This window comes from Pediculus humanus, genomic scaffold, assembly GCF_000006295.1.
Source record: "Pediculus humanus corporis 1103172107561 genomic scaffold, whole genome shotgun sequence".
Lineage (NCBI taxonomy): Eukaryota > Metazoa > Arthropoda > Insecta > Psocodea > Pediculidae > Pediculus > Pediculus humanus.
The window spans coordinates 29,039-55,256 of record NW_002987176.1 but is presented as its reverse complement, the minus strand read 5'-3'; the positions used below and the strand labels follow the sequence as shown (position 1 = coordinate 55,256).

Below are 26,218 nucleotides of genomic sequence, written 5' to 3'. Positions count from 1 at the left end.
CAATACATAAACCTATTTTTAAAAAAAAATTTTCTTAAATATTTTTTTTACATTTTATAAATCTAGCATTTAATTAGCGTCTTTATGATGGCGTCTTTTCTAGTTTCACGTCAATTTTTCCCACCAAAATCTTTTATGTTATGTATTAATGTTATTTAAAAAATTTAATTTTTCTCTTTGAAATGGATGATGGATGCATTGAAAGTCGTCCGAAAAGGCAGAAAATAGACAAGAGCGGTAAAGTTTTTTTTTTTCTAAATAACATTTTTCCATCGATTCCATTTTTAATTGTTGTTTATTTTTACATTACTCAAAACTCAGTTCTTTTTTAGGTCGATCAGCTGCTTTAGAACGACTTAAAGCTTTGAAAGGTCGTAAAAATAAATGTGAAATTGGTGAAGTAGATAATGTTTATGAATACGTTGATGAAAAGGAATATGCAAAAAGGGTGAGGGTAAGGCAAGATGAAGATTGGTTGGAAAATCCAGGAGATGGATACTTTGAAGATGGAAGAGAAATTTTTGATAGTGATGATGAAGATGATCTTAATAGTTCTTCTAGCAAAAAATCTAGAAAGTAATAATAATATTCTCGTTTTTTTTTTTGGTGTTTTTCTTAAGTGTTTATGTAAATATTTAAACATTTAATCATTTTAGGCTTTCATCTTTGCATAAGAAAAAAGAAAAAAAAATCAAGTCTGGTTCGAACAATATATTAGATATGGTGTCCAAAATGCCAGTAAAGAAAAGAAATATTAATAGTGAAAATAATATATTAAATCTTTTAGAAGAATCATTAAATTCAGCATCTAATAGTTCCTCGCAAAAATCAGAAGTTCTTACATCTAAAGAATACCTGAAAATGTTATCGTCACATGTAAGTCATTAAGTACTTCTATATTTTCCATTTTACATTTTACAATTTGCAATTGTAATAAATTACTCATTGATTTTTTTAAATTAAATATTTTTATTTATTTTAGACATCAAATCAAAATGTAACGAAGAAAATAAAAAATGAATCTGTAAAACCTACGTTCAACAGTGCAATAAAAACAAATTTAGTCAATTTACCTGTAAACAAAAAAACAAATTATGAAACTTCAGAGAAGAATGGCCAAAGTGATCTTACTACTTATTCTGCATGTGTTCAAAATGTTCAAAATAAAGAAACCTTAATTGAAAATTCTACAGCCTCAAACGATGCTTATGATGACTCAATTGATTTCGATGACAATATGGATGTTGATGTAAAGTCGAATAAAAATAATAATAAAATTTACCATAATGTATTTTTTTTTTTTAAATTTGTATAAAATTTTAGTTGGGTGATATTGATCTCAACGTTTCTGCAGACGATACAAAAACTAATAAAGAAAATTCTAAACCTAATTTGGATGAAGATTGTAATGATGAGTTTTTAAATTCGATTCCTCTCGATGATAAAGAAGAAATTCCATCCATATCATCAGGTAAGACTAAAAAGAAAAAAGAATTATAATTGAAATAGTTAAATTAATTGAAAATTTGTCTTTAATTTAAGAATGGGTTGATAATAATACTCCAAATATAAATGTTCCTCTTCCGAATATAAGTGTTGATAAATCGGATCTTCCACTTGGTACAAATAAAAATGGTGAAAAAGTATTTAGATTTTTTTGGTGGGATGCATATGAGGATGCTTTAAAACAACCAGGGATTGTTTATCTTTTTGGCAAAGGTAAATAAAAATAAAATTTTTTTTAATGAATTGTTTTTAATTATAAGGTATTAAAATAGGTATTAATTTTAGTGTATTACGAACCTAAAAAAATATATTTAAGTTGCTGTGTTGCCGTTGAAAATATTCCAAGGAGAATTTTTCTTTTACCTCGCGACAAAAAGTTCGATTCGAAAACCCAAGAATCTACGGAAACGGAAATATCATTATTGGATGTCTATAAGGTCAATAAAAATTATATTACATTTCATTTTAAGTTCTTATCATAATTATCAATTAATTGTTTGTATATTTTTTTTAAAGGAGTTCAACGAAAACATAGCAACACCCAACAAAATAATGAATTTCAAATCTCGTAAAACGACATTAAAATACGCATTTGAATTAAACGATGTACCCGCCGAAAGTGAATATTTGGAAATAAAATATCCGGCAACGTATGCGAAACTACCACAAGATTTATCTGGTGAAACTTTTAGTAGAGTTTTTGGAACGAATACAAGCGGTTTGGAAGTGTTGCTTTTAGACAGGAAAATAAAAGGACCCTGTTGGTTGGAAATAAAAAATCCACAAACTGTTAATGTTCAGTGCAGCTGGTGCAAATTGGAAGTACGATGTTCGAAACCTGAGGATGTAATAATCTCTGACGTATTTGCTCCTCCTCCACCTTTGACTCTGATGACGATTAATATTCGTACGGTTGTTAGCAAAAATATGGATAATGAAATTGTCATGATCGGAGTCATCGTTAACAATCAGTATAGAGTAAGTTTATGATTGTACATCTTTTAAAATAAGCTTAAATTAAAAAATTGATTCGAAAAATTTTACAGATTGATAAACCCGCACCCAATCCCCCGTTCAATTCTCATTTTTGCACCGTAACAAGATCTCCATCATGTTTTTGGCCGCAAAACATTGAAAAATGTTTAGGAAATTATAAAAAAACAGAAGTTGCCGTACATCAAGCAGAAAAAAGTCTTTTGAATCATTTTTTAACAAAATTATTTACCATAGATCCAGACGTAATAATTGGACATGAAATATTTGGTTTTACATTGGATACCCTAATTCAACGAATACAACATTTAAAGGTTATTAAAAATATGTTTATGTATTAAGTAATTAGTCGCACGTTTATTAAAATAATAAAATAATTTTAGATACCCAATTGGTCTCGTATCGGTAGGTTAAAAAGGGCGATTCTACCCCAATTCAAAGGGAAGCAAATGGATAAAAGCGTGACGTGTGGTCGTTTAGTATGTGATGTTGTGACTTCCGCTCGGGAATTAATAAGAGCTCGAAGTTACGATTTAAGCACTTTGTGCAAACAAATTTTAGGAATCGAAGAAAATTCCAGACAGGATTTTTCATCTGAAGTAAGTCGAATTTAATTTAAATTATAGGGAAGAAATTTTTTAATTTCATTTTTGCTCGCAGGAAGTGGTAGAAAAATTTCAAAAAATTGGATCCGTTATTGAACTTATTAATTATACGATGGAAGACGCGAGTCACATATTAAAAATAGTTTACGAAATAAATGCTCTTCCGTTGGCTTTGCAAATAACTAAAATTGCTGGAAACGTCATGTCAAAAACTTTGTCGGGTAAGTATTTCATTTAAAAAAAAAAAAAATTTCCTTTTAATATTTAAAACTCCTTATTTTTGTCGTTTGAAAAAGGGGGACGTTCGGAAAGGAATGAATTTTTATTGCTTCATGCGTTCACGGAGAAAAATTATTTGGTACCCGATAAAAGTTTTTCTAAAAAGCCGCGAATGAATGAAGATGAAATGGAGGCATCGTCTAAGAATAATAAGAAAAAACCTCAATATGCCGGTGGTTTAGTTTTCGAACCGAAAAAAGGATTTTACGACAAATTTATTTTACTCATGGATTTTAATTCTTTATATCCGAGCATAATTCAAGAATACAATATTTGTTTTACGACCGTGTCGAGGTTTGTCAAAAATAATTTCAAAGGATTTTCCGATCCGAAGAGACATTTTTTAACGATAAAAATTTTTCCCTTGTAGGAGTAACGGCGAAGATGAAAACGAAATCAATTGTCCACCGGATAATTTACCACTCGGTATTTTGCCCATTGAAATAAAGAAATTGGTGGAAACTCGTCGTGATGTTAAACAATTGATGAAATCTCCCAATTTATCACCCGAGTTATACATGCAACATAATATCAGGCAAATGGCTCTTAAATTAACGGCGAATTCGATGTACGGTTGTTTGGGATTTTCATATTCTCGATTTTATGCGAAACCTTTGGCCGCTTTGGTCACGAGCAAAGGAAGAGAAATACTTTTAAATACAAAGGTAAAAAAAAAAAATTGTCACTCGTAGATAATTATGTGAAAATTGTATGCGTACACGTTTTCATTGCAGAACATTGTAGAAAAAATGAATTACGATGTCATTTACGGAGATACGGATTCCGTAATGATCAATACGAATTGTATAAATTACGATGAAGTGTTTACGATCGGTCATAAAATAAAAGATGAAATCAATAAATTGTATAAATACATAGAGTTAGACATTGATGGAGTTTTCAAATACATGCTCCTGTTGAAGAAGAAAAAATATGCTGCTGTCGTGTTGACGAAAAAACCATCGGGAGAACTCGTAGCAACGAAAGAATACAAGGTAAAGTAATTTTTTACGAATTGATTGACTCACGCTACTAACACGTAATAATATTATTATTATTATTATTATTATTACTTGAAGGGTTTGGATATAGTTCGTAGAGATTGGTGTCAGTTGTCTGCGGAAGTCGGACGACACATTTTAAATCAAATCCTGTCGGATTTAAGTCCAGAAGATAGAATAGGAAATATAAAAGATCATTTAGAAAGGATTACCGTGGATTTACGGGATAGAAAAGTTCCCATATCCCTTTTGGCCATCACAAAACAATTGGCTAAAAATCCAGAAGATTATTCGGATATAAAGTCGTTGCCTCATTTGCAAGTCGCACTGAGAATGAATTCTAAGGGTGGTAAAAAGTTAAGAATGGGAAACACGGTGTCCTACGTCATATGCGATGTAAACATTTTAAATTTATACATTTTATCAACCCCTATTTTCAACCCCGCCATTTTTATAATCAATTAATTTTTGATTAAGGACGGATCAAATCTTCCGCCGTTACAAAGAGCTTATCACGTGGACGAATTAAAATCGAATTCTCAGCTTCTCATCGATATAAAATATTATTTAGAACAGCAAATTCATCCCGTCATTAGCAGACTTTGCGAACCTGTAGAGGGTGTGGATGCTGCTTTTATTGCCGAATGCTTGGGCCTCGATCCAACGAGCTATCGAAAAGCAATACAAAAATCAATGGAAAAAGATGAATGTGAAAACAGCACCGCCGTCAACGATTACATATTCGGAAACGATTTAGAAGCATTCAAGTTAGTTTGGATTGATATTGTGACGCCATTTTGTGTCAACACCTTATAATTATTCGTTAAATAAATTAATGATTTTCAGGCGATGCGAAGTTTTTTCATTCGTTTGCAAGGGTGAAAATTGCGGTACTGTTAATTACATCGACAGTCCCATGCGCGACAACGTACCTTCTTTGAGTAAATGTAGGAATCCATCTTGTAACACGTCACCGATAACTTATTTAACGAACATCGTTAATGAACTTACCATAAAAATAAAGTACGTGACGCGATAAATTGTTTCGAAACTTTTAAGTTTTAAAAACTTTTATTATTGAGGCGTATGGTTGAGGAGTCTTTTATTTTTACAGGACTCATATAAGAAAGTTTTATCAAAATTGGCTCATATGCGAAGATCCAGCTTGTACAAATCGGACGCAAAGAGTTCCAATGAAGTTTTCAAACACTTTTCCAGTGTGTAATTTATGTAACAAAGGAGCAATGTATAGAGAATACACAAGTTCTGATCTTTATTATCAAATTAAATACTACAAACATGTTTTTACCCTTGAAAAAGTAAAGTTTTTCGCATTTTTCAATAAAAAACGTTTTAATTTTATAATATTATTATTATTTTCTTTTTTTTTGCAGAAAAATTACGAATTACCGGAAGATGTAAGAGAAGGTTACAAAATACTACAAGAAAAAGTTTTAAAAGTTTTAAATATGAGTGCATATAATTCATTGGATTTGGGTAAAATGTTTTCTAAAAGTATTAGAAAGAAAAGAAACGACAGAAAACTTCAAAATTCGTTTTTAAATTTAAAAATTTAATTAAATTGAAAAATTTCTTTTTTTTAATCTTTTCTATTTTTATTTTTTATTATTTTTCTTTCTTTCGATCTTTTTTTTTTAATGTTTGTTAAGAATAATTATTAATATAAATATAATAATCATTTAGTTGTTTTATTATTAATTTATTTTATTATTCGACCAAATTTTTTTTTTTTTTTGAATTTTCAGTTGAGTTTGAGTTTCGCGCCAAAAATTTTGTTTTCAAGAGATTCGATTTAATTAATTCAAGTTCAATTTGTTACAAGGTTAATATGTGTTATTGAATTAAATGTTTTCATTATTTATTTATTTATTTATATAAAATTAATAGAAAATGTTTTCACATCACATTAATATGATAGTTAAATGAAAAAAATAAATAAAAATGATAATAATGGTACGGTTATTTAATTAGGTAATATTGAAAATGGCAAAATCACAAATACAGAAACAAACAAATTCTGTAATTTTTTTAGGTTTTTTTACGAAGATGTTCAGTAAAAATATTGGTTTTGTTGTTTTTTGCAACAATCGTTGTTACAAATTTATTTTTTTTAATTACGGTAGTTGATGATAATTATAAAATGGAAAATAAATCAGGTGATAATGTCAGTTTATTATTATTATTATTATTATTTTTATTTACATTTGTTAATGTATCCTTGAATATTTTATTCATGAATAAAAAAATTTTGAAGTTTAGATGCCAAAATTCAATTCAGTTAATCGAATCATTGATAATAATGTTAAAAATGATTTAACGAAGAAAAAAAAAATTGGAAGGTATTATGTAGTCGATAAAAAAAGTCAAATAAAAGCAACAATAAATGCAGAAAAAAATATTAAATTACATGCTAAAGACATATATAATCGTTACAAAAAAAATTTATACAGTCCAGTAAACATATTAGAAAACATAACGAATAATTTTTTTGAAGTTGAAAATAATAAGATTAAAATGTGGGAAGTAGCAGAAAGTGTAAGTAAATGTTTTTTTTTTTTTTTTTTTCTCAAGTTTTATGTGTGAAAGAAAATTAAAATTATTTTAATAATTAATAAAAATTATTATTCTAATTTTAAGAAAAGTTATTTTTAGTGGGTAAACGGAAATCAAGTGATTCCTCAAGATGCACCCTTACTCGGAAGTGTTCTTCGTTCACTTTTTTCTGCGAAAATAATCAAAGCTGACAATGCTAAAAAAGGAACTCAGTTAAAATTAATGTTGACATTAGAAGGTGGTCAACAAGCACTATTTAAACCCCAATGGTGAGTTAATCAAGAGTTAAATTTAAAATTATTAGAAATGATACATATTTTTTCCTCGCACAAGATGTCCTCTCACGAGATTTTTCGATAGGTATCCAAGAAATGAAATAATAACAGGACCTGTTTATTCCGGAAGGGATAGACACAATGGAGAAGTTGCTGCATTTTATTTAAGTTTATTATTAAATATGAGAACAGTTCCTATAACAATTGGAAAAAAAATTAATTTAAGAAGCGAAATAATGCCATATGCAACTCCTGAATTATTAGATACATTTTATGATGATGGAAACAATACTTGTTTTTATGGTGTGTGCCTTTATTGTGAGCCTAAAAGTCTTGTCTGTGCAAAAAATGACATTATGGAAGGAGCTCTTATTATGTGGCTTCCGACTAAAATTAAATTTAAAAAATATCCAAGTCCTTGGCAAAGAAGTTATAAGAGCAACCTTGTCGCCAGGTATATACCTTTTTTTTTTCTTATCAACCTACATTTGTGATTATTTTATAGCCAGATTTTTTTTATCTTTGTTAACGGATTTGAAATATTTATTTACTCGATAAAATTATCACTTTTATTATGAATATTTCAAATTTTTATTTTTTTTTTTTTTATTTTTTTTTCTATTGTCGTCTATCAAAGGTGGGAAATGGATGAAAATTATTGCAGCGATGTAAAAAATTCAAAACAAAATAATCAAAATAGATTATTAGATCTTACAGATGCTGCAATTTTTGATTTCCTTATAGACAATGGAGATAGACATCATTATGAAGTTCCACTAGGTTTTAATCATTCTTCAATTTTTTTATTCGACAATGGAAAAAGGTTTGTCGAGAATGAAAAAAAAATTGTTTTAATTTATAATTTTTTATTATTATTAACATATTTTACTCATTTTATAGTTTTGGAAATCCTTACATTGATCACATTGACATATTGGCTCCTCTTTATCAGTGTTGTGTGTAAGTTTTTTATTAATGATAACATGACAATAAACTAATAATAATAATAATAATAAAGGATATATATTGTTTTAGAATAAGAAAATCAACGTGGGAACGGTTGAAAATGTTTTCCGGCGGTTTATTAAGTTCAAGTTTAAGAAATTTATTAAAATATTCTGATATCACACCTGTATTGACAAATTCTCATCTATTCGCTTTAGACAGACGACAACTTTTCATATTTGCAGCAGTGGAAATGTGCATTACACAATATGGAGAATCAAAAGTTTTTTTTAAAGGCAACAACAACAACAACAGCAACAGCAACAACAACAAAAATAAAATAAAAGTAAAATTTAAATAAGTAATTTTATTTAAAACTCATTTTATTATTTCAAATTCATAAACAATTTCATCAACAAACAATTATCACAGTTTTATTAAAAAAACTCCGAATTCATTTCGAATAAGTTAAAAAAATAATTTTTTTTATAAATTTATATATATATATATATATATGTATGTATCAACCATGAAGAAAATAAATTTTTACTAATTATTTAAACAACAATTAAAATAATTTTGTTCGAATTTGACTAATAATTAATAATAATAAAATATTAATTAATTTTTAAAGTCCGACAACAAAAAAAAAAAAAAACAATTTTTTATTTTTTTTTGTTAATGAAAATAAACAAAATTCCATAAGGTCAACTTAAAGAATGAATAAAAAAATTTTTTTTTTTTTTTTTTTTTAATCTAAATTTAATTTATTTATTTCGTGTCCTCTCGATGATTCTGTCGTTTTGTTTTTCGTCCTTTCTGAAAAAATTATTTAAAATGATTTTAAAATTAAATTTAATTGTTTGTAAATAACAATCGAGTTGTTAGTGATTTGGCAAAGTTTTCTTTTTTTTTTGTTAAGTTAAATGAAAATGGCTATCATCACATATGATTTGAAATATTATAAAATCATCTCTTACAATTGTTAATAAAGTTAGTTATAAACTATGCAAATAAATCAATTAGTCATTTGTACATTTCTTTTTTTTGGTTTTTTTATTGGCAAACAACAAAAATTTATAAATGAACAATTTTTCACTGTCGTTGATATATAAAAACAAAAAAAAAATTTTTTTTTTAACTAACCTTGTAACTCTTGCAAGCCTTTCGATGTTTCATCATCATCATCATGTATTTTTATCATTAATTTAGTTATTTCTGTGCTAATGGCATAATCAATGTCATTTATTTGCACTTGATCTATACTTTTAAGATAATCAAAATTAAAATCTTTTAAATCATTTTGCATTTTTTTAACATCGGGAAAATCTCCCGGTGATAACTTCAATTCCATTTGCAATTTAGTAAATATTTCCGGTAAGCTGTTAACTAAATTCTCTTTAGCAGTTGCTTTCCCGAATAAAACAGGCATTTTCGTTTTAAGCGCATCCATAATGTATGCATGAGTTTTAGCTAGTCTGACTCTCTTGTGAAGATCATTTAATTTTCTTAAAGCTGAATTTTTTGGCAATGATTGTATGTCTTTAAGTAAATCTTGTTCTTCATCTTCGAATAATTGTTTGTAAACATTATTTTTCAATGATTGATCCCAAAATGAACCAACATACACTCTGGCAACTTCTGGCGTGTTAATTATTTTACCCAGCGACCACATAAGAGACCCATAAATTCTCATTAACGATTGATGATCAACCATATCAGCTTTATTTAAAATAATTCTTATTTTCTCATCGTGACCTTTCAATGCTTCAATTGATCGCCTAAATTCATCGGATATGTCTAATTTATGAGCATCGAAAAGAAGTATGATTCTATCAACTCTTTCAGCAAACCATTCTAACACACCGGTAAAATCATAACCCCTATCTACTCTTTGTTTTTCTCCAGAGAGTATTCCAGGTGTATCGACTAAAGATATACCTTGAAGAATAGGATTATTTAGGGTTGAACATTGAAATTTTGTTAAAAATGAATTCCCATATTTACTTAATGGAGAAAATGGTTTATTCGGATCTACAACAAGGGCATTTCCAGGAATAATTTTAGCTTTTTCATCGTGCATAATCACCATAAACCTATCTGTTGTCGGTTCAGGACCTATTCTCATTCCTAGAAATTCACTTTTTAGAATATATTTGATTAATGTTGTTTTACCAGTCGAATATTGGCCCATGAATAAAATTAATGGTTTTGCATCGAAATCCGGATCATTTAATTTGGGTGAATGAAAATCGTGAAAATAGTAATCTTCTTCTAACGGTAATAATTTACTTTTATATATTTGTTTCAAACCATCTAGAACGTTTGTATATTCAAAACTCTCTCGTTTAAACCAACTGTAATTGAAATATTCATTTATTAATGTTTACAAAAAAAAAAAAAACTCATAATTAAAAATAAATTTCTTTTTTAATGACGACAATACTTTGATATAAAATACTCTGGCCGGTCTGTTTATTTACATTAAATTTTTTTAATTAATTCATTATAACATTTATACCATAAGGTATCATTTTGAAATTATAAAATGAAATGCAGAGCAAAATTAAAAACAAAAAAAAAATTATGTATACTGATTTGCCCGAATAATAGTACCGAATCGATAGTTAAAAAGAAAATTTTTAAAAAACATTTTCAAAAGTGTACAAATCCTGTGAAAAAAAAATTTATTTCATATTTATTATTCATTCTGAAATCAATGTTGACAACCGAATTAATTTTTTTTTGAATACCTTATACCTCCTCCTTCCCTCATATTGACATACATTTATTTCTTTTAATAAAACATTTTTTATAATAGTCTTCAAATCTTAAATAACTTATTTATTGCCATTTAACTCAAATGTAAAAATTAATTAAGTAATTCAAAAATAAAAAATGACACAAATAAAATTTAGCTACTTTGTTTTATCTCACATAGAATTTTTAAAAAATTCCCAAAAGGTGAGATTGATTGCTACATAAAATCTGATACTAAACTTCCTATTCTTACCTCCTCTTCCAAATGTTATTTGGATGTAGGATGTTCCCCCTTCACCCCCCCAAAAAAAATCAATTAAATATATTCTATTTTTTTTAAAATGTTTCAAAAATTTTTAAAGGAAGGAAGATTGAAAGACTTTTTTTTTTTTTTTTTCGGGTTAAAAATAAAATAAACAAAATAAAATTTTCTCCATACCATTCTCCTTTTTTAATAAATAATTATTTGATAAAATAATATTATCACTTTAAGTATTAAAAAGAGAGACTATGGAAATATATTTTTCATATCTGGATTTTTATAATTAGGCCTCAGCAGTTCCTTGTTTTAATTTTTCCAAAAAAGCTTTCTTTTTTTGGGCCACGCGATCTTTTCTTGCGGCAAGAGTCAATTTCTTCTTGTTCCATCTCTTGGGTTTCTTGTCAGTTTTGGCTTCGACTGGTTTCTTCGGTGCAGGAGATGGATCTGCTCTAATTGCTTTGTGTGCATTTTTGTAAATGCCTTCAATGTCATCTGCTTTAATTCCTAGCTTTATGTATTGAGAAAATTGACGCTGGTAAGCTTCATCATCTTCTTCGGCTAATGATTTCATGTAATTTGCAACATGTTCTCCGAAAATATGTTTCCTGTGAACTTCAGGGTTGAATTCTTTAGATTCAGAATCGTATCCTGGAAAACGTTTGGTGCTGTGGGGAATGTTTAATCCTCCATCGACAGCTCCTTTCATAGCTCCAAAAACTCTGGCTCCTGTACTTGTTCTTTGAAGACCTACATCCAAATAACATTTAAACGCTCCTGGACCTTTTTCAACATCTTCAACATTGTATTCATCTCCCTTGACGTTGGTGCATCCTTTGTAAATATTGTCAAGCTTTAATTTTTTTAACAATCTTCTAGCCAAAAGTAAACCAGTGCAATAAGCAGCAGCATAATTGGTCAACCCGACTTTGATTCCATAACGTGGCAACTCATGAGAGTAGGCACTGCTAACAATTTTATCTCCTTCAATTCTCGAATATGCAACCTAAAAATATTGATAAGAATTTTTTACATGATGTCACCCCAAAAATATAATTAACAGCATTACAACCTAGATGCTACACCTTTACAAGAGTAATACATTCCACACAAAAAAACCGAATTAATTTTTTAGAAATTATAATTTCCACAATTGCATTCAAAAATGTCTACCATTACTTCACTTACCTGACAGGTGATATCTTTGTTGGACAATCTAACAATCAATCTGTATTTCGGAGAATTATACTTGTTTTTATCTTGAACGATTAAACGTTTACGAGCATAATAATCAGTTTTTCCTTGCCTACGCCTTTTAAATTTGACTTGATACCGCTTGAAATATTGTTTATTTTTCACAACTTTAACAAAACCCTGAAATCAATTCCGTAAAAAAATAAATTTTAAAAAATTTTGAATTCTATTAAAAACGAGAATTTATTGAAATCACATCTTTCGAATTAATTATTAACATTCAAAATAAAATAAAAATGAATCGGGTCACGCAAAGAAAAAAAAAAAAATATATATATATATGTATTTATGTGCAGAGAAGCAGGCGAATTCCGGGTAGAATTAATCAAATAATATTAAAACCATCCTGAGTTAACAAAAAAAATTATTTCAATATAATTTTAAAATATTTATAAATGTTTCATAATAAAATATCAAATATAAAAATTATTTACCATTTTAACTGTTAAAATATGTGAAAATAAAATCTATGTATTAAAGGAAATTAACCTAAACACATCATCTGTTAACAAGTGGACAAGGCCCAAATGCCATCGAATACGCAACACAAAAAAAGGCCCCAAAAAAAATATACTCTATGCTTTTCACCGTTTGAAAGATTTGGCGTCGTTTTCTTTTTTGCAACATTAACTTTTTCTTCGGTGAAAATTATAAATAATTTTAATATAATAACCGTAACTATCATTAAATTTACTATTACAAAAAGTATTTTAAGTGTTATTGTCAAAAATTTAGAGAGAATTCGCTCTAAAAACTTACTTCAATGGCGGAATAAATATATTTCGTACAACATGTACAACATTTAGTTCAAAATTTTGATTCGTGTTTTGATTTGTTCATAACCGAATTCAAAATCAAAAAATACTAAATAAAAAAAATATAGGAAAAGGATTTTGGAATGAAATGGATTATACATGAAATAGGTAAGTACTGTTAATAATAATTTCTATTCTTTCTCACATAAGAAAAATTTTTTTCTTATTGTTCAGAACAGTTATAAGTTTTCTTTTGTTAATTATCAAATAATAAATTGTTTAAACAAATAGTAACTGATATAATTGATAAAATTTCACCATCAAATTTCATTTTTCTTATATTAAACTTCTTAATGTGGTTAAAGATTCAAATGACTGATGAGAAACAAATTTGAAAGAAAAAGAAAGAGAAAGAAAGAGTTAAAGAAAGAGAAAAAAAAATTAAAACATTTTTTATTTTAATAAGAGGAAGAAAAAAAAAAAGAAAAATTATTAACAATTATTTAAATTATCTAAAATTATTATTATCAATATCTAAAACTATAAATTTTTTTTTTTTATATTATTTAACAAATATATATTAAAAAAAAAAAAAAAAAAATGAACAATTTATTATACAATTTTAATTTTCATTAAATACTGACAAGAATTTTTTATTATAAATAAACAAATCATTTTTTTTTCTAATATATTATTATTATTATCATTTCTATATTAAAATAAATAATTTAATATAATCATAAACAGCAAAAATTTTAAATTCTTATCTTTTATTTTAATAATAATAATAATAATTATTCAAGCAAATTTTAATGACATAAAATGTGAGAAGAAGAAGAAGAAGAAGAAACATTTTTTTTTTTTTTAATGGATAATTTACCTGAAATAAAATTTTATTTAATAACAAAAAAAAAAATTAATTAATAATGACCTTTTAACCCCGAATCGATGAGGGACGCGTATCGATAAAAAAAATTTTTTTTTTTTCATTTTTCTTTAATTTTCCTGTGACTAACATCTCATTTTAAAATTTTAATAATAATAATAATAATAATAATAAATTTTATTTTATTTAATTAATTATTAAATTAATTAAAATTCTTTTTACAATATTTTCTAATTTAAAAAAAAATTCTAATTAATGCATCTAATTAATCTATTTAAATTTATATAAATTATTTATTTATTTATTAATTTGGGATTTTTTTTAAATAAAAAATTATTATTATTATTAATTTTCTTTCTCCAATTATTTACCAAACTCTGTAACGTTCGCAGCATTAATAATAATAATAATAATAAGATATGTTGTAATTTTATTTATTTATTTTCGGAGAAAGAAAATATCAATAATAATAATAATAATAATAAAAGATATGATGACAGTGATATGCTCGACCGATCTTATAAAAAACATTTTTATATTAATCATCAATGATAATAATAATAATAATAATATGAAATAAACTTAAAAAAAATTTTCATTCGAAATTAATAATTTATTAATTAATTAATAAAATAAAAAAAAAGTTAATTTTCAATAAGGTTATAAAACGTCTCACATGATGATTTTTATTTACAAACGTTAGATGTTAGTTAAAAAATCAACCACAAGAGTGAGCTGTAATAAAATTTATTTATTTTGTGATTATGTACGTAAAGAGTATATAGAAGAGTACAGAACCTAAAACCTAAAACCTGAAATTTTTTTTTTTTGTTTAAATAATAAAAACAATCAATTTACGTCATCATCAACAACAACAACAACAACAACCTGAAGTCATTTATTATTCGTTTAATTTACCATACAACAAACACTTAGGCTTTCAAATTTAAAATATATATAAATAATAATAATTAATTAATTAATAAAAATTATATATTTACAACAATTTAGTTTAATTAAAAAAAAAAAAAAATAAGCGAGGATTTGACATTTTTTTTTTTTTATATTAAAAATAGTACGATTTAAATTTAAATAATAATAATAATAATAATAATAACAATATATAAAATAATTAAATATAAAAAAAAATGACAATAAAACGGGATAAAAAAAATTTTATTATTATTATTATTATTAAATTTCATATTTTAATAAATTTTAATTTTTTTTGTAAATAAAATATTTTAAATAAATAAAAAAAAATTCCTAAGTATCTGTAACGTATTATTATTTATTTATTTAAATTGACTACAGGGAGTTATCCATCCTCTCTCTCTCTCTCTTTTTAAAATATAAAATACCTGATTGATTGATCGATCATTAAATCCCGTATAAAATCATATTTCGGGGATTTTTATTAACAACAAATAAACAAACAAAAAAAAATAAAAATAAATAATAAAAAATAATAATAATAATATTAATACGAAATAGTAATAATAATAATAATAATTCTAAAAAAATTATTACAACAAATTTTCTTTCTCTCTCTCTCTCTCTCTCTTTTACACTACTATTATTGCTGTCAATGTATATATATAAATTTTTGTAATAATACTACTCTTACTAATAATAATAATAATAACAATATAATTTCAATCACATATTTTTTTTTTAAAATACGAAATAATAATAATAATAATAATAATAATTTTTTTAAATATATATAAATTCATTATTAATTAATTTTTGATTAAAATGTTACAAAAAGGGGTTTAAAAATAAAATACAAAAAAAAATAATTTGAAAAAAAAAACAAAAAATTCTTATCCCTTCTTCTTAACCTTTAAATAATAATAATAATAATAATAAATAATAGATTTGTATCATCACTCGGGAAAAAAGTTCTCATGTGTGATTTTAATAATAAAAAAAAAAAAATAAAAAAAAATTAAAATTAAATTAAAATTAAAATTTGTGTCAGGTTAATTTAAAATCCACAACCGGATTGAAAAGTCGTTGGTGACTCGCATTTTGAGCTTTTACGTATCCCCAATATTTCATAGCGGGTCCACATTTATTTTGTATGAGACGAACTTCTCTATGCATTAAATCTTGACGCCAGTGAAAAGGTGCCGATGCTGAATTCCTATAAGTGCTCGATACTCCTCCCACGTTGACCTATGAATATAATATATGTATAAAAAAAGGTTCATTTATTTCAACGTAAACAAAATGGAGAGGAGAGGGTAAAAGAGAGTTTAATTCAATTTAACGTACTTTTGTGTGTGTGTCTAAGAAGAAACGAACGTTCGGATGAAAATCCAAACCGTAAAAATTTAACAATTGATTAACCATTTTATAAGGATCGAGTGAAAGATCTTCGTATCTCATGGCTAAAAATCTATCCGGATATTTTTCAGTCAAACGTGAAGCAGCACTATAATCGGATACAAGATCCGCACAAAGTAAAGAAGCTTGATCGCAATCGCTGTTACCGGGACACCAGTCACGATGTTTACGGGATTGAAGAGTTCCCCTAGGATCTCTCACCAGCAACAAAACTCTAATGTTCAGTCTGAAAATTAAAATGTAATGTCATCTTATGTGTAAAAATAAAAAAATTTCATTCGAGTAAAAAACTCACCTTTCATCTTTTAACAATTCCTCGATTAATCTTAATCTCAATCGAACAATTTTCATGGATTGAAATGGGAAAAGGCTGCAAAATGAATTTAAAAATTCTGGCAACCAACAAAGGTTGGGATGTTGTTGACATTGTTCCCATAATCTAACATTATGGTTAAATAACCACACATGCTCCTTACCATAATTTAAATAATGATCTGTAATGAGTAGACACATAGAAAACATGAAATGAAAATTCAATGATAATAATTTCGTTTTGATTTCGAGAAAAAATGAAATTTACCCAATCCAGTATAATTACAATTGAGCAAATTTGACAATACATTTAATGCTTTCTGTGCATTTGGAGGACCTCGAATTTGAACAATACCAAAATCTAACAAAGGTTCATAATGATAATAATTTGCAGGATAACTGTTTAATATATCACCCAAAAATGTTGAACCAGATCTCCATGTTGTTACAATAATACTTCTAATGGGTTGTCCTCCCAATTCAGGAACTAATTCTGACAAGGCGCTGGAAAAAAATAATTAAAAATAATTTTAACTTTGATTGTGGTAGATGTGAGAGTTTTATTAAGATGATGTGGATTTCAACTTACTTTGAACTATTATACCTTGTCGAGTATTTATAACCTTTCATTTCATTTTGAATTTTATGTCTTTGTTCGTTAATAACGGCTAAAATTTCTAATGTAAGATTTTCCTCGAGTATATTGTAAAATAATGAATTATCATTTTTAGATGAAATGTCATCAATAACACTCCAACTTTGAATTGTTCTTCCGATTGTTTGAAAGGGTAAATATTCGAATGATGAAGAAGTTGCAAGACGATGGCTAACGAATATAATTAAAAGAAACACTGAACAGACTAGAATTATTCCAAACAAGCTGAATTTTTTCAACATTGTATTTGGTTTTCTGAAAAAAGAAAAAAATAACTCAAATAATTATGTGTTGGGTTATTCATCACATGATATAGGGCAGGACATTTAGGCAAAATTAATAAATGATAAAAATTTTTTTTTTAAATAAATACATAAAATTAAACACACACGCACCGAAAAGAATTTAAATATATTCTTAAACTCATTTTGTGACGAAAAATTTATTTATTTATTTATTTAATAAATAACATAATCACTTTTCAAATAAATTTCATTTTACCAAAAAAAAAAAAAAATAAAATAAAATAGTCATCATCAAGTAACATAAAATTTTAAACATCGATTTAAATAAATTAAATAATTAAATAATTTATTTTTCATTTTTAATTTTATTTAAAAATAAATAAATAAATAAAAACTATTTGATAATAAAATAAAATCAATAAATAAATAAAAAAAACGTTATGATATAAAAAATTTATAATATTTTTTAATAAATGACGCCTTTACTATAAAATGCTAAGTGGTTATTAATAATATTTTCTTATTCCACTGTGTCGTGGTACTAATAAAAATAAATCTTCCCGCCATTTTAAAATATTTATTTATTATCCATTAATATTTTTTCTTTTTTTTTTTTAATCTTTTTTGTGGGTTTTCACAATAGATCAAATTTTAATTTTGGCGCGTTAAAACAAATAATAATAATAATAATAATAATAATAATAATAAGAGAGATTAATAATAATAATAAATCAATTAAAAGTTGAAAAAATAAAAAACTACAATACTTAAAAGTTATTAATTAAATTTAAATAAACAAATAATTAAAATAAAATTTTAAAAAAAATTTAATTTTAAACGTTTTAAAAAGTAATCAATTAATGACGTCATCATGATGATAATAATAATAATTTTTAAAAATTGTAGAATTGCAACAACAACAACAACAACAAAAAATTAATAATAATCCACATGATTGTTTTATTTGGGATAAAAAAGTTTAACTTTTAATTATATATTTTTTTTAATAACTAATAATAATAATAATAATAAATTAAATATATAGTAAAATGAACTTTGACTCTTGCAGGAAGTTAAGTTAGGAAAATTAAGTAAGTTGGGTACACACAACGTTCAAGTTCAATTCAACATTTATTATTTATAATTAAAATTAAATTTAAATTTAATTAAATTTATTAAAAACATGTCCTTCTTCTTCTTCTCTTTATTTATTTCCTTTGATTTTTTTTTTTTTTTAGCCAAATGTGGAATAAAAATATTTAAATAAAAATAAATAAAAATAATAATAATAAGGACGAATGTGAAAGTTTGAGTGTGAAAAAAAATAAAGTTTTTTTTTTTTTTTTTTTTTTTTTAAGAAGATGATAATTTCATATGTAAAACAATCGTATAAGTAAATTCATTTTATTTTATAAACAGAGAGAGAGAGAGAGAAAAATCAAATAAATAAACTCAATCTATCCATCTTGTAACTAAATTTATTTATTTTATTTTGTTTACTAATATTAAAATATAAAATGTGATAACGGTATAAAAAAAAAACAAAATGAAGGATCTTATTTTTAAATAATTTAATGAGGTGTAAAAAAAAAAAAATAAACCACAAATAAATAATAATAATAATACATAACTTCCGTTCATTCGTTTGGAAAACGTTATTATAACTGTCCCCAATATTTATGTATATATTTAGCTTAAAATTATAAATAAATTTGAGAAAATATAAATCTTATTCGATTCACACACTTTTACAAACATAATAATAATAATAATAATAATAATAATAATAATAATAATAAACTCTATTCTTATTTACGAAACGAGAGTAATTAATTAGTGTATTTAATTACGTATATAAAGTTCAAGAAAAACCGTTATAATCATTTTCTTTTTAAATTATATTATAAATTATTATTAAAAACAATTATTATTATTATCATTTCTTAAAGTGATATTCTCTTTTAATAATCCATTGATAATAATAATAATAATTTAAAATAATAATAATAAAAATTTAAATAGATTTATATCGATTAAAGGATTATAGAAGAGATGAGAACGTACGTTTACTTATATAAATACCGACGAACACGATGATGATGATGATGATGATGATGATGATGATGATGATGATGATGATAATAAAAAGGAAGGGAGTAATCGTTTAAATATAATTTACTCTCATGTTTGAACTTAACAAACGTTGGGTCTTCGACCGAAAATTGCCCAAAGAAAAAAAAAAAATTTAATTTTTTTTATTATTGACCTTTATTATGAATCTCGCGACAAATATTAAAAAAAATTTTCTTTCTTTGATCAATTATTACAAATTGTTCGGTGGATTAATTAATAATCACGTTTATTATAAATAAATAAATTTTTATTTATTTATTAAAATAAAATGTAATATCATCTTTTTTTTAATAATAAATAAAAAAAAAAAAAATTAAAACTAGTTTGAAAAATAAAACAATTTTCTTTATATAAGGGAAGGTTAGTGAACTTGTAAACAACTTGGAAAAATATTTTTCTTTTGATTAATAATAATAATAATAATAATAATAATAATAACAATAAAATTATGTATTTATTTATTTATTTAAAAAAAAATTAAAATTAAATAATAATAATTAAAAGAAATTTTTTTATTTATTATCAATTTATTTAAGAATATGAAAGAAAAAAAATGGCTTCGTTTTAATTTTATGTAAGTTTAATAATAATAATAATAATAAATACACGGATTTAAACTTTCGCTTTAAATTTATGGTTTGAAGGCAAATTAAAAAAAAAAGGGGGGGGGGAAATTTGTTTTTAAGGTACGATTAATTTATCATCGTGTAGGTTATCATTATTTAAACATAAAATTAATTTTTTAAAAAGGCAAACGCCCCCCAAAAAAAAATTATCACGGAGTTAAATTAAAAATGATTTTGTCATCATCATCATCATCATCATCTATCATTATTATTATTATTAGATTAACATAAAATATATAATTCGAATAAAAATATATAAATAAAATATAAAACCGGATTTTCAATTGATTTCGTGATTTTTGTGACACGATTATTATCGTGACCCATATTTTTTTTTTTTTTGATTTTTCAAATAAAAAATTACGTGGCACGAGAAAAATGAAAAAATTATACGTGGAAGAAGAGGAGAAAAGTAAGGTTGACGTAGAAAAAAAAAATCAGTAATTAAACTATATTATTTGACGTCACATTTTACAATAAACCCGATACGTAATAAAAAAAAAAAGTTTTTTTTTTTTTGTCGCATTCGATATTATTCGTGACGTCATAATAACGGAAATTCGTTTAAAAAAAAAAAAGTAATTAGGATATCATATTTTCAATTTCGGCAACCGGAAACAAACGACGTCAAATTTTTTTTTTTTTTCTTATCGACTCAGTTAAAAAAAAAAATTATGTAACGAAACTAAGTTTAAAAAAAAAAAAATTTTTCGTGTCGATTATCATTATTTTACATTCGTTCATTTTTATTAATAATAATAATTATATAAAAATTTAGAACCTAAACCACATGAACCTGCCTGTACTCGTAGATAGATGAATATTTTTATTATCTTGTGTGATAAAACATAAAAAATAGGCTCGTTGGATTTTCAAATCAAAAATGGTGAAACCAAATTTTAAACCGTAAATTTTTTTTTTAACCGCATTTTTACTACGGGCATCATCATCATCATCATCATCATCATTATTATTATTATTTATAAGTCACTTAGCGTGCCATGGTTTTAATTTTTTTTTTATATCACGAAACCCCGATTTAAATATTTTTTATTTAAGAAATTACCACCCACCATTAAAAATATCTCTCTCTCTCTCTCTCTCTCTCTGTTTCCCTCTCTCCCTCCCTCCCTCTCTCTCTCTCTCTTTCACTCTCTCTTTTACTTTCCCTCTTTCCTCTTTCTCTCTCTCCCTCTCTCTCTCTGTTTCTCCCTCTCCCTCTCTCTCTCTCTCTCTGTTTCCCTCTTTTTCTCTCTCTCTGTTTCTCTCTCTCCCTCTCTCTCTCTCTCTCTTTGTTCATTTTATTATTAATAAATAGGAAACAAAAAAAAAAAAGAAAAAATTTTTTTTTATTGTTAAATCTAATCCGACCGACGTTATTTGACCTTTTTTTTTTTTTTACAATGTTGCGATTACGTTAAATTATTTATTTATTTATTCAACCATAATAATAATAATAATAATAATAATAATAATAATAATAATAATAATAATTGTTTGCATAAAAAATTAATAAATTTTTATTAATGTGATTTCGTCACCTCAATGAAAAATAAAAACTATTTAAATAATATTAACAAAAAATTATTTAATTTATTTATATTTAACAAACAAATTAACCATCCGCGAATATTTATTAATAATAATAATAATAGTAATAAACGTTATCGTAAGTTAAATATTAAAATTTTTTTAAAATTGTACAAAAATAAATTAAATTAAATATTTAATAAAAAGGCGAGACACAAAATTCAAAGTGAGATTTAAAAAAAAATAAAAAATAAGAAATTTGTCGCCGCCATTTGTAAATAAATTTTTCGAAAACAATATGGCGTAATTAAAAAAAAAAAAAAAAAATCTGATTTTCTGATTTTCTAATTTTTTATTCCGTCATTAAAAATTTTTTTTTAATATTTAATTTGTTATTTTGCATGCGATATGAATATATATATATATATTAATAATCGATAAATCGATTTTGTAAATAATCACGACGCCGTGTAAATAATAATAATAATAATAATAATAATAAAAAGAAGTGTGATCGTCGTAATCGTGACGTCATTTTTTTAAAAACGTTAAAAAAAATTACAATTAATAAATAATAATAATAATTATTCGTTTCAAACTTTATTTTTTGTTTTTGTAAGTATTCGTAAAAGTTTCTAAACGTGTTTTGGTTTTGTTTCAAAACTTTTTTTTAAATATTCGTTTGTAAATTTGTCGTCTGCTAACGACGATATTCATTTATATGATATCAATAAATTTTTTTTTTTTTAATTGAGTAGTTTAAAAAGCTGTTTTCCCAATAAATAAATAAATAAATAAGTAAAGGTACGAAAACCAAATTTTTGTGTTATTTATTATAAAAAAAAAAAATTTTTTTCGAATTAACCGCATGGAAAACCAAGGCAAACAATCACTCACTCACTCACTCACTCATTCATTCATTCATTCACTCATGGGTTTTATTTGTTTTTTATTACGTATTTCGTATTATTATTATTATCACTCGTAATCACGTGGATTCGTCTTAATGTTTGTCGGAGCTTTCTCAACATTTATACCCGATCCCTAAGGAATAAAAGCAGGGATGCTGCATGCCTGATGGATAGGTTTCGTCTTGTTATAACCTATGACGTCACAACAATTCCGTAAGTCTTCCTGAGGCCATCTTATTCGATGGGAATTATTATTATTGTTTTATTGTCACTCTTAAACACGACAAGGTTCGTACTTGTCGGGGTTTTTAAGCATTTATTCCAGGTTTCTACCCGACGATTCCTTAGGGATAAATCCTCGAATTTCGTTGGTTTATTATTATTATTATTATTATTAATCACGTACATATTAGAACTGTTAATAGTTAAAAAAAAAATATTTCAATGTTTTTTAATCGATAAAATATAATTTTTTTGAAAAAAAAAAAGTAATATTTGCGTTTTTTTTTTTAACATTAAAATCTTTTCGTGTTTTTATTCTGGTGACACGAAAAAAAAAAAAAAAATGTTAATTCGTTGCGTGATTTTTTAAATATTTTTTTGTATACGGCAAGGTCGAATTGACCGGTAATTTTTTATTCTGGTAAAAACAAAAAAAAAAAAATTCGTTGCTTTTTTTTTTTTTTTTTTTTCATTAATCTCCAGACGTTTTATAATTTTAAGGTTGATTATTTTTTATGTTGTAGATTAATCTCGTGGCACGAGATGAAATCAACCCAAAAAAAAAAAAAATGGTGGTAAAATAAAGCACGCAATAAAATGTGATAAAAAATTAATAATAACCGTAAAACAGTCAAAAAAAAATTTTTTATTACCCGAGTAACCAAATCGTGATACGATAAATAAAAATTATATGTTTTTAATATGTAAACCCTCCCCTCCCCCCGAAAAAAAAAATTAATTTAATTGCCGTGTAAAAAAAAAAATGCAATCAAACCTCCCTCCCCCCTCACCTCACCCAAGCCCCCAATAAAAGAGTAACAAAAAAAAAAAAATCTAATGCGGAAAAGGAAAAAAAAAAAACGATTCGTCATTTTCCTTTTTCCATAGAATAAATAAAACAAAAAGGTTTTAATTCGTTAACAGTACATTTAAAATAATTATCGTAATTGTTTAAAAAATTTTTTCTCGACAACGACAAAAAAAAAAATTGGTTTTATGACGTCACGTACACGTCATAATATAACCGAAAAAAAAATTTTTTTGTTTTCTTCCCTCTCCCTACGTAGGTTGTTGTTGTTGTTGTTATTATTATTGTTGTTGTTGTTGTTGTTGTTATTATTATTGTTGTTGTTGTTGTTGTTGCGTTTGTTGTTGCTGTTATTATTATTGTTGTTGTTGTTGTTGCGTTTGTTGTTGTTATTATTGATGTGGTTATTGTTGCGTTTGTTCTTGTTGTTGTTGCGTTTGCTGTTGTTGTTGTTATTGTTGTTGCGTTTGCTGTTGTTGTTGTTATTGTTGTTGCGTTTGCTGTTGTTGTTGTTATTGTTGTTGTTATTAACAATAATAAAAAATTAAAATCATGAGAATTTATTTATCTAATTAATTTTTTTTCTAAAAATTTAACAATTAATAATAAATTTTTTTTATTCTCATATAAAAACGAAATTTTTTTTTATTATTTTCGTAAGGAGCACAATCGATAATAATAATAATAATTTTTAAAATAATGGTCATTAAAAATATTTTTAACTTAATTTTAAGTTTTTTTGTAAGAAAAGTTTGTAAGAATATTATTGTTTGAAAACAAAATTAAAGTTTAGAAAAAAAGAGAAAAAAATTATTATTATTATTATCATTATTTTTTCTTTGATTAATTAAAAGTTTAGTTCGTGCGTATAAATTTATAAAAAAATTTACCTGTTTTTAAAATAACTACTTCTTTTTTTTTTTTTTTTTTTTTACCTTTTATTAAAATAATGATAATTATTTCTGTTAATTTTTTTCGTATTTTAAAAAACTTCCAACGAGAGAGAGAGAGAGAAAAATTCTTGTTTTATTATTAAAAATTGCAACAACAACAACAACTTTTTTTTTCTCTTTTTTTATGATTGGATGAGTATATTTAATTTTTTATAAATAATTAAAGTCCAAAACGATTATTTTAAATGACTTGAAGGTTTTGCATTTGAAAAAAGAAAAAATTTTTTTATATACACGCATCCATAGGTGGTTTATTCATTCATCATTTATTTCCAATTAAGTACAATGTCAGTAAATTTATATTTTTTTAATAAATCTTTTTGTTTAAGAAATCAAGAGAGAGAGAAGAAATTTAAACAAACTTTTGTTTCCCCCTCCCCCCTAAATAATAATAATAATGATAAAAAGAGATTGTAAAGGAATTTGGAAATTTAAATAGCCAGGATGTGGGGAGACGTGAGATCAAAAACGATTCCGGTCATCGTGGAAGCAGCAGCAGCAGCAGCAGTGGGAGCCATGCCACCACCACATTCAATAAAAGGAAATTTAAAGAAGATTTTGAAGACTTTAAAAGGAGGAAAAACCATCCAGGAAATCGCACTATGTGGGACGGCTCACATTCTTCGGAAAATTTTTTAGCACCAACGAAATTCGAGTATTTGTCCCTAAGGAATCGTCGTCGGGTAGAACCCTGGAATAAATGCTTAAAAATCCCGACAAATAAGACAAGCCTTGTCGTGTTCAAAAGTGTTCATAATAATAATAATAATAAGATTTTTGTTACACCTCGTAATATATATTAACTTAATAGAAAAATCATGACGAAGCCATTTAATAATTGATCGAGTCAAAAAACTCATTTTTTTAAATTTTATTTTATTTTATTTTAAAAAAACCATATCAACACGTAAAATTATTATCGTCGAAACAAATCTTTTAAATTTTTTTTTTTTTTTTCGTTCTCGATTTTCCATAATATAAAAACAAGTATCACGTGACGTAAACAAATAAATAAATAAATCACGTGGATTTCTTTTTTTTTTTTTTTTTTAAAAAAAACTGGAAAATAAAAATTTTAAATTTATTAAAATAATAAAAATAAAAATACGTTTAATTAATACGTAATAATAATAATAATAATAATAATAATAATAAGCCAACGGCCATAGCGTGCTGGTCACACCGGTTCCCGTACGATCACCGAAGTTAAGCAGCATCGGGCGTGGTGCAAACTTGGATGGGTGACCGTTTGAGAACGCCACGTGCTGTTGGCTTAAAAAGAGCAAAAAAAATGAGAACAAGACAAAGTAAGAACCAAAAACAAAATCTTGTTCTACTGTCGACCTGAGGCAGCTCGACGAGAACGTGAATTCACTGCT

At 25.2% G+C, this 26,218-nt stretch overlaps 5 protein-coding genes across 5 annotated transcripts; 2 read left to right on the top strand and 3 right to left on the bottom strand.

The window, feature by feature from the left end:
• Window positions 1-182: 182 nt before the first annotated feature.
• Window positions 183-5,961, top strand: Phum_PHUM210770 (DNA polymerase alpha catalytic subunit, putative; the record flags this gene model as incomplete). Its single annotated transcript, XM_002425543.1, has 18 exons — window positions 183-237; window positions 333-576; window positions 657-876; window positions 1,007-1,249; window positions 1,324-1,471; window positions 1,543-1,719; window positions 1,792-1,943; window positions 2,023-2,484; window positions 2,553-2,813; window positions 2,883-3,098; window positions 3,160-3,325; window positions 3,401-3,677; window positions 3,754-4,048; window positions 4,118-4,378; window positions 4,463-4,780; window positions 4,862-5,151; window positions 5,231-5,407; window positions 5,499-5,961. The coding sequence occupies 18 exons, from the start codon at window positions 183-185 to the stop codon at window positions 5,959-5,961; spliced, it is 4,425 nt and encodes a 1,474-aa protein (XP_002425588.1).
• Window positions 5,962-6,664: 703 nt separating this feature from the next.
• On the top strand, window positions 6,665-8,539 carry Phum_PHUM210760 (protein FAM20B precursor, putative; the record flags this gene model as incomplete). The annotated part of the gene is made up of 6 exons (XM_002425542.1): window positions 6,665-6,944; window positions 7,077-7,227; window positions 7,319-7,687; window positions 7,871-8,056; window positions 8,134-8,193; window positions 8,269-8,539. The coding sequence occupies 6 exons, from the start codon at window positions 6,665-6,667 to the stop codon at window positions 8,537-8,539; spliced, it is 1,317 nt and encodes a 438-aa protein (XP_002425587.1).
• A 780-nt stretch (window positions 8,540-9,319) lies between these two features.
• On the bottom strand, window positions 9,320-10,966 carry Phum_PHUM210750 (EH-domain-containing protein, putative; the record flags this gene model as incomplete). Its single annotated transcript, XM_002425541.1, has 2 exons — window positions 9,320-10,535; window positions 10,932-10,966. 2 exons carry the CDS (start codon window positions 10,964-10,966, stop codon window positions 9,320-9,322), a joined length of 1,251 nt encoding a protein of 416 aa, XP_002425586.1.
• Window positions 10,967-11,483: 517 nt separating this feature from the next.
• Window positions 11,484-12,985, bottom strand: Phum_PHUM210740 (60S ribosomal protein L5, putative; the record flags this gene model as incomplete). The annotated part of the gene is made up of 3 exons (XM_002425540.1): window positions 11,484-12,203; window positions 12,386-12,571; window positions 12,962-12,985. 3 exons carry the CDS (start codon window positions 12,983-12,985, stop codon window positions 11,484-11,486), a joined length of 930 nt encoding a protein of 309 aa, XP_002425585.1.
• Window positions 12,986-16,072: 3,087 nt separating this feature from the next.
• Window positions 16,073-17,653, bottom strand: Phum_PHUM210730 (uncharacterized protein; the record flags this gene model as incomplete). The annotated part of the gene is made up of 5 exons (XM_002425539.1): window positions 16,073-16,273; window positions 16,373-16,670; window positions 16,740-16,938; window positions 17,025-17,260; window positions 17,346-17,653. The coding sequence occupies 5 exons, from the start codon at window positions 17,651-17,653 to the stop codon at window positions 16,073-16,075; spliced, it is 1,242 nt and encodes a 413-aa protein (XP_002425584.1).
• Between the last annotated feature and the right edge of the window lie 8,565 nt (window positions 17,654-26,218).